This window comes from Cyprinodon tularosa, unplaced genomic scaffold (genome assembly GCF_016077235.1).
Source record: "Cyprinodon tularosa strain WSP-4 unplaced genomic scaffold, ASM1607723v1 ctg20, whole genome shotgun sequence".
Taxonomy (NCBI): Eukaryota; Metazoa; Chordata; class Actinopteri; order Cyprinodontiformes; family Cyprinodontidae; genus Cyprinodon; species Cyprinodon tularosa.
The window spans coordinates 1,518,680-1,531,954 of NW_024038734.1; the positions used below are offsets into that span (position 1 = coordinate 1,518,680).

General features: G+C 39.0%; 1 protein-coding gene across 1 annotated transcript in view; it reads left to right on the forward strand.

Moving 5' to 3' along the window:
* Window positions 1-1,958: 1,958 nt before the first annotated feature.
* tspan17 (tetraspanin 17) overlaps window positions 1,959-13,275 on the forward strand; it is a 40,162-nt gene continuing 28,845 nt past the window's right edge. Inside the window, exon 1 of the mRNA XM_038284613.1 lies at window positions 1,959-2,507. Coding sequence (XP_038140541.1) covers window positions 2,421-2,507 — 87 coding nt within the window. The 5' untranslated portion in view covers window positions 1,959-2,420. The remainder of the gene's footprint in view (window positions 2,508-13,275) is intronic.

The window sequence follows — 13,275 nt, forward strand, 5'->3', positions numbered from 1 at the left end:
AATCTTTTTGCAAACCTGCATGGAAATCTAAATATTCAGTTCATGCAGCTTGTTAGAGATTATATGTTGAGGTAAAGGCAAGTCTTTTTCATATCTTTTGGAGTTGCCCTTCCTTAGCCCCGTTCTGGGTAGAAATACATAAGATCCTGGAGGCAGGATCTGGGGGACATACACCTCCTGAAAACTAACTCATATTTGAGGATAACATTATCAGTAGCTGCTAGATAGAGTTTTGAAATAGCTTAGGAAGGATGTTGGTGAATTGACATAGTGTATGAAATCCTAATAATGGAAAGAGACTGTGGAGACTACAAATCAACACATTTAGTCAATTTTGATCAAAAATATTAATGTACATAGTGGGAGTATGGCCGTCTTATTTTTGAATGTGTTAATGTCAAAATTTTTCCCCACTTGATGTTTAATTATTTTGTTTAGGTTTTATAATCAAGGATAAAAAAAATGTGATTGACTAAAAATGTTCACCTGTGGAAACGTAAATTAAGCTTTCAAAGCTTTTGATTTTTTTGTATTGAGATTAGTTTTGGCTTTTTAAATTTCAAACATTAGTAACCCCCTTAAATTAACCCTTTGGAAACGTTCTAGATTTATAACTTAAATAACTAAAATATATTTTTGTAAGACAGGATTTATAATAATGTGTATAAACTTTATTACTAGATTATAAAACTGAGTGAGTAGGTTTGAATATTTAAACTGATTTAGTTAAATAGCTGAAATGTATGGAAGAGGATTAGGCCCAATGAAAACATAAAAAGAAGTTAACTGATTTTAAAATATTATTTCAGTTTACTATGGGGAAAACGTCAGAATTCTGACTTTTTTCTCAGAATTCTGACTTTATTCTCAGAATTATTTTTTCTCGGATTTCTGACTTCAATCTAAGAATTCGGACATTTTTTCCTCAGAATTCTGACTTTAATCACTGAATTCTGACAGCTAACAAACATGTTAGCATCAAGCTGTAACCATGACAGAAAAAAGTCAGAATGCTCAGATTAAAGTTAGAATTCTGAGAAAAAAGTCAGCATTCTGAAATTAAAGTCAGAATTCCAAGAAAAAAGTCAGAATTCTGACTTTAATCTCAGAGTTCTGACTTTAATCTGAGAATTCCGAATTTTTTCCGAACTTTTTTCTCAGAATTCTGACTTTATTCTCATAATTCAGACTTTTTTCTCAGAATTCTGACTTTAATCTCAGAATTATTTTTTCTCAGAATTCTGACTTTAGTCTAAGAATTTAGATTTTTTTTCTCGTAATTCTGACTTTAATCTCAGAATTATGACTTTATTCTCAGAATTCTTACTTTAATCTCTGAATTCTGACTTCAATCTAAGAATTCAGACTTTTTTTCTTCAGAATTCTGACTTTAATCACTGAATTCTGACAGCTAACAAACATGTTAGCATCAAGCCGAAGTCGTGTTTGTTTTAGAGACTAAACTAGCTCTCTTGTTTTAATCACCTTCTGCTCTTCCATTAATGACATAGCATCTCATCTTTGTCATTGAAGCTGACTGCTCCCACATCTCTTCCTTCATGGTGCCCATCTACATTAAGATCTACAAGTCTGAGAAAAGTCAGAATTCTCAGATTAAAGTCAGATTTCTGAGAAAAAAAAGTCAGAATTCTCAGAATAAAGTCAGAATTCTGAGATTAAATACAGAATTCTGACTTTTTTCCATATTAAACATAAATAAAATTAAAAAATCAGTTAACTTTTTATTTTCTCCTTTCAGTGGCCCTAATCCTCTTCAATAGAATGACCCTTTTTTATTTTTATGAAACACTTATTATTTATCTCACCCATGCTGCAAATAAATGAGATATGGAAGGAAGGAAAAATCTCAGTGATGACACAAGAGGCCGCTCTTGAGGTTAAAACATGCTAATAGGCTGGGATGTGTGGTTTGACAGCCAGGACTCTCTGCCCTGGGAAAAAAAAAAGCAAACAAAGATGCTGGCTCTATAAGCACCAGGCAGCAGGACAGATAACATTAGGAGGGTTTAGCTGAACGGCTACCCGCTTTAACACGATCTCTCTGTGCTTTTTTAAATGTTTTCACAACAGGGAGCCTTTTTTTTTCGTTGAATGTCGAAAGAATTTCAGATGGATGTGTGTGCCTTAGTTAGGTGTCCCTCAGTTGTTGTTGTTAGCCGCTAAAGCTAGCTGTAGAAGTTGCGAGCTAGCTGGCCTAGCAAGCAGCAGAAAGATACCGAGGGACTTCAGTTTAATGTGACATGCTCAGCTTTCAGCGGTGAGTAAACCGTTCAGCTCATGGAGACAGTGTGCCTGGATGGCAGTAGTTGGGGAACCGAGGCTTTAGCTGAGCTGTGGAAGTGCCTATCCCTATAGGTTACTTTAGCTTCCCACCATAGCCTCCTCCACTCCTCGGAAGAATGAGCAGAAAACATCATCACATAAAAGGAGCCGAAGTCAGCTGCTGCGTCAAATACTTCTTATTTGGATTCAACATCCTATTCTGGGTAGGTTGATTTAGTTTTTCTGTTTTTTATTTATTTATTTTATGTCCCCTTTAACGGCAATGAATGTAAGTTGAAGAAAAAGTACGAATTTTTCAGGTAAAGTTAACGTGTCGACCGTTGGGGTTAGACAATCTGTTCACAAGATCTACTTTATACTAATAATGTATTTTTTTTATTTACACATCACTTTTCTTACTCTACCTTTAAATTGTTTAACTCCAACTCAAAGCTGTTATTGTTCTGATTGACTTAATTTGTGCATTCTTGCATAACTGTTAAGCTTGTATTAATCTTGAATCATTTGATCCAATTCATTAGGTTTTAGTGAGCATTAAATGGATCAAAACTTTTTAAATCTAACCTATAACACCATCATTTTTTATTCAAAACGCATTCTAGTTGGTGTCTACACTGGAAAAACGATCTGGAAATAAGTAAACATTTCTTAAATTAAGTGTATTTATCTTTAATTTAAGTAGTTTAATGAGATAGTTTGCCAATTGAAATCGTTTTTTTACTCTTAAAAATGTGATAATTAGATAAAACACTCTTGAAATAAGACAATGCAGTTGTATTTTCTTATTTTAAGTGTAAATTGTCTTGTTCCATTGGCAAAATGTCTCTTTTACCTCCTCAATCCAAGAACAGATGCACTTATTTGAGGAAAAAATTATCTAGATTTTGACTTTCCAGTGTATTACTTTTTTATCATTAAAAGTCAAACTTGGGTAATAAATTCTTGTTTTAGTACCAGTTGTTAAATGAAAAGGTTACCTGTTTTTAAAAGAAAGCTCTTTAGTCTTTAAAGTAACTGTTGTTGCTTTTTTTTTTATTGAATATTTTGGTAAATGTCGGCTTTATTCTCAGATTAAAGTCAAGAAAAACTAAATAAATTCCTGCTCCTAACAAACAAACACAGGGACACATCATCGAGGAAATAACCAATCAGTCAGTCCATCTATTTACAGGTGCTGGTCATAAAATTAGAATATCATGAAAAAGTAGATTGATTTCAGTAATTCCATTTAAAAAGTGAAACTTGTATATTATATTCATACATTACATACAAACTCATATATTTCAGATGTTTATTTTGTTTAATTTTGATGATTACAAATGACAACAAATGAAAATCTCAAATTCATCATATCAGAAAATTAGAATATTACTGAAGACCAATAAAAACAAAGGATTTATAGAAATGTTGGCCAACTGAAAAGTATGAACATGAAAAGTATGAGCATGTACAGCACTCAGTATTTAGTTGGGCCTCCTTTGGCCTGTATTACTGCAGCAATGCGGCGTGGCATGGAGTCGATCAGTCTGTGGCACTGCTCAGGTGTTATGATAGCCCAGGTTGCTCTAATAGTGGCTTTTAGCTCTTCTGAATTGTTGGGTCTGGTGTATTGCATCTTCTTCTTCACAATACCCCATAGATTTTCTATGGGGTTAAGGTCAGGAGAGTTTGCTGGCCAATTAAGAACAGGGATACCATGGTCCTTCAACCAGGTACTGGTAGCTTTGGCACTGTGTGCAGGTGCCAAGTCCTGTTGGAAAATGAAATCTGCATCTCCAAAAAGTTGGTCAGCTGCAGGAAGCATGAAGTGCTCTAAAACTTCCTGGTATGTGGCTGCGTTGACCCTGGACCTCAGAAAACACAATGGACCAACACCAGCAGATGACATGGCACCCCAAACCATCACTGACTGTGGAAACTTTACACTGGACTTCAAGCAACGTGGATGAAGTGCCTCTCTTCTTTTCCTCCAGACTCTGGGACCTTGATTTCCAAAGGAAATGCAAAATTTACTTTCATCAGAGAACATGACTTTGGACCACTCACCAGCAGTCCAGTCCTGTTTCTCTTTAGCCCAGGCAAGACGCTTCTGACGCTGTCTGTGGTTCAAGAGTGGCTTGACACAAGGAATGCGACAGCAGAAACCCATGTCTTTCATACGTCTGTGTGTGGTGGTTCTTGAAGCACTCACTCCAGCTGCAGTCCACTCTTTGTGAATCTCCCCCACATTTTTGAATGGGTTTTGTTTCACAATCCTCTCCAGGGTGCGGTAATCTCTCTTGCTTGTACACTTTTTTCGACCACATCTTTTCCTTCCCTTCGCCTCTCTATTAATGTGCTTGGACACTGAGCTCTGTGAACAGCCAGCCTCTTTAGCGATGACCTTTTGTGTCTTGCCCTCCTTGTGCAAGGTGTCGATGGTCGTCTTTTGGACAACTGTCAAGTCAGCAGTCTTCCCCATGATTGTGTAGCCTATAGAACTAGACTGAAAGACCATTTAAAGGCTTTTGCAGGTGGTTTGAGTTAATTAGCTGATTAGAGTGTGGAACCAGGGGCCATCAATTTTGAACCTTTTCACAATATTCTAATTTTCTGATATGATGAATTTGAGATTTTCATTTGTTGTCATTTGTAATCATCAAAATTAAACAAAATAAACATCTGAAATATATGAGTTTGTATGTAATGTATGAATATAATATACAAGTTTCACTTTTTAAATGGAATTACTGAAATCAATCTACTTTTTCATGATATTCTAATTTTATGACCAGCACCTGTATATCAATTGTACTCAGATTGTTGAGACGAAGAATACTATCAGTGTTTTTAAGGCATTTACTCTCACATCCATCAACCTAGCAGCCACAGGCAGTTTTACCTCTCGTTTCATGCAACAACAACATTTATGTTGTATTCTGAATGCTGTTCGAGTCTCATTCCTCTTGCCATCAACAGTTTTTTTGTTTTTTTCCCACTGGATCTCTGATCTTTCTTTATTGTTTCCACGCTTTTTTGGCTGGTGCTAACTCAGAGAAAAGCTTATTTACCCCTGAAACTTGCAAAGAATCGTACCTTAGTATTGGAAATATACACTGAAGGTTTTATTTACTAACAAATTTAACAAAAAAAATAAAGTGTAAAACACAAAAATTATAAAGAATATGCAGGATACAGTAATCTTTCAGAAAACCTTTGTATGGAACTACAGTTAGCTACTGGAGAATAAATAAATTCCGATAATTTTTTACATTTCCATTTTCAACTAACGGCTGTGGTGTCTGTTGTGGTACTCTGTTGCTGTAGCCCATCTACTAGTAGGTTGCATGTTTTCAGGGAAGGTTGTTGTTTATGTTATTTTACAAGGAATAGGGATTTCAGTTACTGTTGCCTTTTTATATCTTTTTAAATCAGTCTGCCTTTGGTTCTCTTATAACTGTTCACACTAAGTGGACATTTTCTACTGTCACACTTTATCTATAAACCCAAAACTTTGAGTAGGAGAGTTTTACCAGTGGAGGACCAAGAAAGTTACGTTGCTAGCCAGGGTTTCCAATAGTTTGGTGGAAGTGCTTTTCTGCCCATTCAAAATACAGGGAGATGTGTGAGAGGCCTTATTTTTATGATAATTATTTCACAAAATACACAACCAATTCAGTTTATTTATATAGCGCCAATTAACAACACGTCATCCCAAAGCACTTTACAGTTCACCAGAGTATCCAGTCAAATTGATTCAAAGTTTTCTATCTAAGGAAAACCAGTTGATTGCATCGACTCATTGACTCGAATGCAATCCCTGACACTTAAGGGCTGGTTGAGCTTGTCGCAGATATTTTTGATTTATGCCCAATTTTGAAACGTGGTCTGCGTTATGTTACTCCACGCCACAATGTAAGACAGACAATCAGGAACTAGCTGTGGGTCCAGGTTGCTTTTAGTGTGACACACGCAGACGACCTGGTTTCTTAGTATAAATCAGCCTTAAGCATGCTTGTAGCGACAGTGGAGAGGAAAAACTCCCTTTTAACTGGAAGAAACCTCCAACAGAACCAGACTCGGTGTGAGCGGCCATCTGCCGAGGCCGACTAGGGTTCAAGGAGACGGAAGCAGTACGAACAACTTTACTGATTGGTTGTACTTTTGTTTGTTTGTTTTAGTCTACAGACTATTTCAATATTATTTGGATGATCATTGTAACTATAACATTTCGATGCTAACATTTTGATTACATGAACAAAGATGAGTAGAGGGACCTAAAGATAATATTTAGGTCTTGCAATTCTAGTGTGAGCAGCTAAGGCTATGTTCACACTGCAGGCCTTGATGCTCAATTCCGATTTTTTTGTAAAAATCCGAATTTTTTTTGCGTTGCCGATCTCCTGTGTAAACTGCATTCATACAGCTTATGGGTCCGGCATGCTCAGTAAAGGACGCAATGACATCACAAGCAGCAAGCTTTGTGTTTCCGGAAGTAAACATGTACGTAGTACTGGAGCTAATCTAGCGATGTTTCCAAACCTTAAAACCTCAATCTTTTCAAGATGGTTTAAAAAAAATACTGCTCTCCGCATCATCGTCCGCCATGGTGTTTGTTTTTCTTGCCACTTCTGTGTAGCAAGACGCAGAATAGTGACCTATGTCTGTTACTAATGGCATTCAGGTCAGATGAATGCGACCTCATCGTTCAGACACAGGTCGCATTGAAAAGATTAGATTCGTATCAGATTCAGGACCACATAGCGAAGTGGCCTGGGTTGGATTGGAAAAAATCGGATCTGTGTTGTTCAGACTAGGGATGCATGATATTGGGATTTTGGCCGATATCCGATATGCCGATATTTTAAAACTCATGTAGCCGATAACCTATACCGATACCGATGTTAAAGCTGGACAAAAATAAGTAGCCATTGAAAATAGCAGTTTTGTTATCCATTTCTGACACTTTGAAAAATAATATACTCAAATATATTTTCATATGCTGATATCAAATTGACTTTTTAAAACGCGGTATCGATCTATTTTACTTTCAAAATCTTGTGAAATTTCATCGTTCTGTTACAAACTCGTGATATTTTGCAAATTCTTGTGAGATTTTGTTAGTAAAATAGGTCGATACCGCGTCAATATATCAACATGTAAAAATGTGGCAAAATTTCGATGACATATAGCAATATTTCATTAGTAAAAGAGATTGATATGGTGTTTTTAAATGGCAATATATCAGCATATGAAGATATTGTGATATTTTAATGTATCAATATTTTTCCCTCATCTTAAGAAGTTTTTAAGTCTGTAATAAGAAGTTTTTGAGGAAGAAGTAGTAGAAACTCAGAAGCTGATCAAATATCAGGTTAAATATCGGTGGGGTGGCCGATGTCCGATATTCAGTTTTAAGGCCGATACAGGCCGATACCGATAGGGGGCCGATTATATCGTGCATCCCTAGTTCAGACAGCCATGAAAAGATCAGATCCAGGTCGCATGTGGACAAAAGAAAATTGGATTTGGGTCACTTCAGGCTGTGGTGTGAACGTAGCCTAAATTCCCTTGACCCTTTTTAAGCTCCGTGCATCGCTGTTGCTCTTTGAAATGATTCCCGTTCTTGTCAGCGATTTTTGTCAAAACTCTCTTACCTAGACGGCTTTGTGTAAACACAATATATAGATCTCATGGAAAATTCAAATAGGCGTTCTTTTTTTAAATTAAAATACTCCAGAAAAGCCCACTTGACACCAATAACCATTTAACCATTAAAAAAACGTTTATTTCATTTTTCCTCCTCATCCTGATTCAGGATTTGAAAAGCAAGGTTCACTAAACGATGTGTAAATACCTAAATGCTCTGAGGTCCATTTATGTGATTGGTTGGTTCTGTACTGGAATTAACCAGCAATTAAGCAGGTATACCTAATAAAGTGGCCCCTGAATCTAGTTGTTAATTAGTCGCTCTTAGATAACACCTTACATTCATAGAAATTGTTCTGATTCTGCGTGTACGTTTAGTCGATGAGCAGCTGCTGTTTTGTGTTTTTATTTAAACATTAGTATTCATTTGTATTTTTTTACTTTACTGACTGGTTGTAGTGTCTTAAAAAATCCTTGAACTACAAAACGTCGTTTGGTTCAAATCAGCTGTAAGGTCAAAATGACTTACTTTACCACCGTTTTTTTTTTTGTTTTTGTTTTCCAGAGAAGGTTTAATTAACTGAGGATTTGTTTTTGTTTCTTTATTTCCTGCTTCAATGTATCTGTAGCTTTTGGTTTTATGGAGTTGAGCGTTAGGAATGGAAAACTCCTCTACAGCACATCCTCCATCTTTATCCCTCCTGATTGTGAAAAGTTCCTCTGTTTAGGTTGCCTCACCCCTCCCTCCTTTCCTCACCCGCCTACATCGCCTCTATGCGGCTGGTGTAGCATAATGTCGGTGTGTGAAGCAATGGTGTGTCTGTCTGGCCCGGAGGGTCTTCCCACACACAGTTGTAAAGAAAAGGCCACACGGCCTGAATCCTACCCACCCCTGCTCTTTTCAAACATCTCTTTTAAAGTCTCCACAGCTGTACTGCTCAGGCTTCACTCCACTGCATTGTTTTTCTGCTCTCGCAAGCCATTGAATGCGCACAGAAGGTTGGGAAGAACAAAGGCGGGATTACAAGCGATACGGAGGAGTTCCTCCATTATGCAGATGTTCTAATGGAGTCTTTGAATATATTAGACATAAATACTGTTTCTTATAATAAATACCCCTTAACTAAAATCTAAAAGGCGATTTTACTCGCCTCTCTTTATGTAAAACCGATATATTATGAGCTAGATAAACATCTCATGAGTCATTGTCTTATAGAGATATATATGTTGTAATTTGTCTTAAATGAGAAGTGCTCTGCAGTTGAAAAGGAGTGAGGATTCAAGCGGGAACTATTGAGTCAGAGGCCTGTGGTGCTCCGTCTGACTCATTGTGTTCTCTCAGTTTGACACTCAGGCCAAGGCAACAGGCTCCTATCAGCACTTTTCGTAAAGCTGTGGAACAAGTTCCAGCTCGCTGGCTGTTTCCGTTAATAATAACAAGAAGATGTTTCCCAGTTGTACATGTGCTGCGGAGCCGGATTCTGATAGACAAGCCTTTGCATCGCTCAGATAGATGGAGATGGGTGTTATTCTCCTTTAATCAGTCTATTTGTTTTTCTCATAGCGATCTTGTCAAGCTTGAAAACACAGCCCAAATTGAGAGAGAATGATTGTAAGGCCATAAATACTCTGTTGGGTGCAACGTAGTGCTGCTTTTCTCAGTCAATTTTTTCCTTTTCCCCACCGAGCTTGCTCTAAACAGCCAGGCAATTCATGCCAGAAAACAACACACCTTCTCTGCTCCCTGGAATAGATGCATTCCTCACATCTATTTAATTAATCACATTTTCTGCCTGAGCTGCCAAAATGTGTGGAAGCTCTGCATGCTGTAATTAAGAGCTTGTTAAGCTGTAACCAAGTTTCTCAATTGGTTGGATGCAGGGTGTGATTACGCAGCTCAACATTGTCTGTTCACAGTTAGTGCTACAGTGCACGTTGGATGATCTCACACAGGTGGAAGGCTATCGTGGGACACGTGTGAATGCAGTTGTTTGGAAACACACCCGGAATAAAGTTAGGGCTGGAATCTGTTAGCTGTTGGTATAAATAAGTACCTGAAGTGAACTGCTCACAGTTTTGAATAATTAGTCTGTTTATCTATTGTTATGTGCCCCAGGCACATTATGATTTTTGTCCATTTCTTTTCTTCGTTTGCTTATAAACTTTAGTTGAAGGATCTTTTTGTTAATATATTTTAGGATTCTTTTAGTAAATTAATTATGTTAATTTGTGGTGCTGTCGTCCGCCTATAAATAGGCTGGCCTTCAGCACGTTGGTGTGTTCCTTGCGTGTTCCTTGCGCGTTCCTTTCGCGTTCCTTTCCAACCTCGTTTGGACGCCACTTCCCACCTGCTTCATTTGCTCCATCGTGCGCGGTGCGCACTTGTCTTGTCGCTGCGGCCTGCAGCGGACGTTCCAGCCTGCCATGTGGTATTTTTGTTACCTTTTTCTTACTTTTTTCTTGAGGTTTTTGGCCTGGCGGGACCGGTAGTCCTGTTTTCGATTTTTCTTTCGCTTAGGTTATTTTTTGCCTTTAGTCCGGTACCAGTAGGGGCTTCGACGGCCCTGTATAGGGTTGGCCCCCTGCTGTACCGTTTTATTCTGTTTGATCGGCCTGCCAGGTCCAACTTTCTGTTGTTACTTTGGGTTTCTTTTTTTATTTTTTTGGGGCACGGGATTTGAGGGCCGTTAACTATTTTTCTCTTCGCAGAACATCTGAAGAAGCCGAATCAAGAACAACTAAAACGGAGAGAATTTATTAATAAAACATCTTTTTTTGAACCCTCATTTTTGTCTCGTGTCCTCAAATATGTTGTGTCCTTGGTGGGCGTAACATATTTTTGGGGGCTTGTCAAAACAAAGTTTGCCTTTAGTGCCCTCCGATATGTTGTGTCCTTGGTGGACGTAACATATTTTTGGGGGCTTGTCAAAACAAAGTTTGCCTTTAGTGCCCTCCGATATGTTGTGTCCTTGGTGGACGTAACATATTTTTGGGGGCTTGTCAAAACAAAGTTTGCCTTTAGTGCCCTCCAATATGTTGTGTCCTTGGTGGACGTAACATATTTTTGGGGGCTTGTCAAAACAAAGTTTGCCTTTAGTGCCCTCCGATATGTTGTGTCCTTGGTGGACGTAACATATTTTTGGGGGCTTGTTTAAACAAAGTGTGCCTTTTAGAGACAGGTCGGGTCCTACGGTTGGTTCTTGTTTGTTGGCGGTTGTGCTGGGTTTGTGTGTGTTTTTGCGCAGCTGACGCGCGTTGCGCTGATTAATTAGAGCATTCGGTTCTGGTGGTGCTGTAGCTTTGTTTGTGCAGAGGTGTCCCTGATTTGGTGTGGCTTGATTCCAGGGGTAAACATGGAGTTTGACCTGGATGAGTTTGTTCGAGGGCCCACATTGGACACTTTGCAGAAATGCACAAAGGATCTGTTGCTGAACGTGCGCCCGCTCTGCATAACTCTATCAGTTGTGTTTCCAGTGAACGAGATGACGCAGGTGTCGGGGCAGCTGCAGATGCACGGGAAGCCGAGCATTTTGAGGTTATTGTGGATTGGACGATTTGGCTCTGGTGTTTTTGTGGCTTTGTGTGTGTGCTTGACAGTTTGTGTGGCTAGATTCCAGGGGTGGACATGGAGTCTGACCTGGATGAGTTTGCTCGAGAGCCTACATTGGATGGAGTGTTCCTGTTTAGTGTGGCTAGATTCCAGGGGTGGACATGGAGTCTGACCTGGATGAGTGCTCGAGGAGCCACATTAGATGTCTTTAGTGAGTGCACGAAGGATATTTTTCCTGCTGCAGTTTTAGCACAGAGTCTTGATGAATCGCCGAATAAAACCTCACTTGCAGCTGATCCGTGTCGTTTAGAGGAACTTCAGATCGAATTAGGACAGCTGGCTTTGATGGAAAAGGAGCTGTTTTTGGAAGAACGCAGACTGGAGTTGGTGGATCGGCTGTGTTTGCGCGCTCGGTGGCATTGAGAGCGCATTGGATTATGTCTGGATGTGACAGCTTTTAACGCGTTTTTTCTTGTAGGAAGAGGGGACAACGTAGTGGCTGACGCACTCTCCTGACTCTAGTCCCGCTTTCCTTTTAACGTGTTTTTATTATGTGAAGATAGGACAATGTAGTGGCCGACGCACACTCACGACTGTAGTCCCGCTTTCCTTTTTTTTTTTTCTCTGAATGGGTTGAGCTTTGCTTCAGACCCCATTCAGAGTCTTTGGGTGGGGGTGTTATGTGCCCCAGGCACATTATGATTTTTGTCCATTTCTTTTCTTCGTTTGCTTATAAACTTTAGTTGAAGGATCTTTTTGTTAATATATTTTAGGATTCTTTTAGTAAATTAATTATGTTAATTTGTGGTGCTGTCGTCCGCCTATAAATAGGCTGGCCTTCAGCACGTTGGTGTGTTCCTTGCGTGTTCCTTGCGCGTTCCTTTCGCGTTCCTTTCCAACCTCGTTTGGACGCCACTTCCCACCTGCTTCATTTGCTCCATCGTGCGCGGTGCGCACTTGTCTTGTCGCTGCGGCCTGCAGCGGACGTTCCAGCCTGCCATGTGGTATTTTTGTTACCTTTTTCTTACTTTTTTCTTGAGGTTTTTGGCCTGGCGGGACCGGTAGTCCTGTTTTCGATTTTTCTTTCGCTTAGGTTATTTTTTGCCTTTAGTCCGGTACCAGTAGGGGCTTCGACGGCCCTGTATAGGGTTGGCCCCCTGCTGTACCGTTTTATTCTGTTTGATCGGCCTGCCAGGTCCAACTTTCTGTTGTTACTTTGGGTTTCTTTTTTTATTTTTTTGGGGCACGGGATTTGAGGGCCGTTAACTATTTTTCTCTTCGCAGAACATCTGAAGAAGCCGAATCAAGAACAACTAAAACGGAGAGAATTTATTAATAAAACATCTTTTTTTGAACCCTCATTTTTGTCTCGTGTCCTCAAATATGTTGTGTCCTTGGTGGGCGTAACATCTATACAGCTTGATCATATTTCAACTAAATACTTGAGTCTATTTTTTTGGCTGATAGACCATCTCATAAAGCATATGTGCTTTTGACGTTTAACTTTAACTTGTGTCCATTACCATTTTATATCTGTCTTTGTATTCTATACCAACTTTAGTCTTATGCTTGTGCTAAAATGCTAACTTCACACAATGGCAGGACCAAATATTCAATAGCACCATTTATACTACCCTTTTGAAACCGTGCCAAGATTGTTCCGAGCACAGTAACCGGGATAACTGTTGAGTGTAAATGATACGTACAACTGAACCGGTCCGCGCCAGACACAACTGAACCGCGCTAAATTGGTACTAGTTCATCAGTAGGGCTCGGTGCGGTCTCTATTTTCT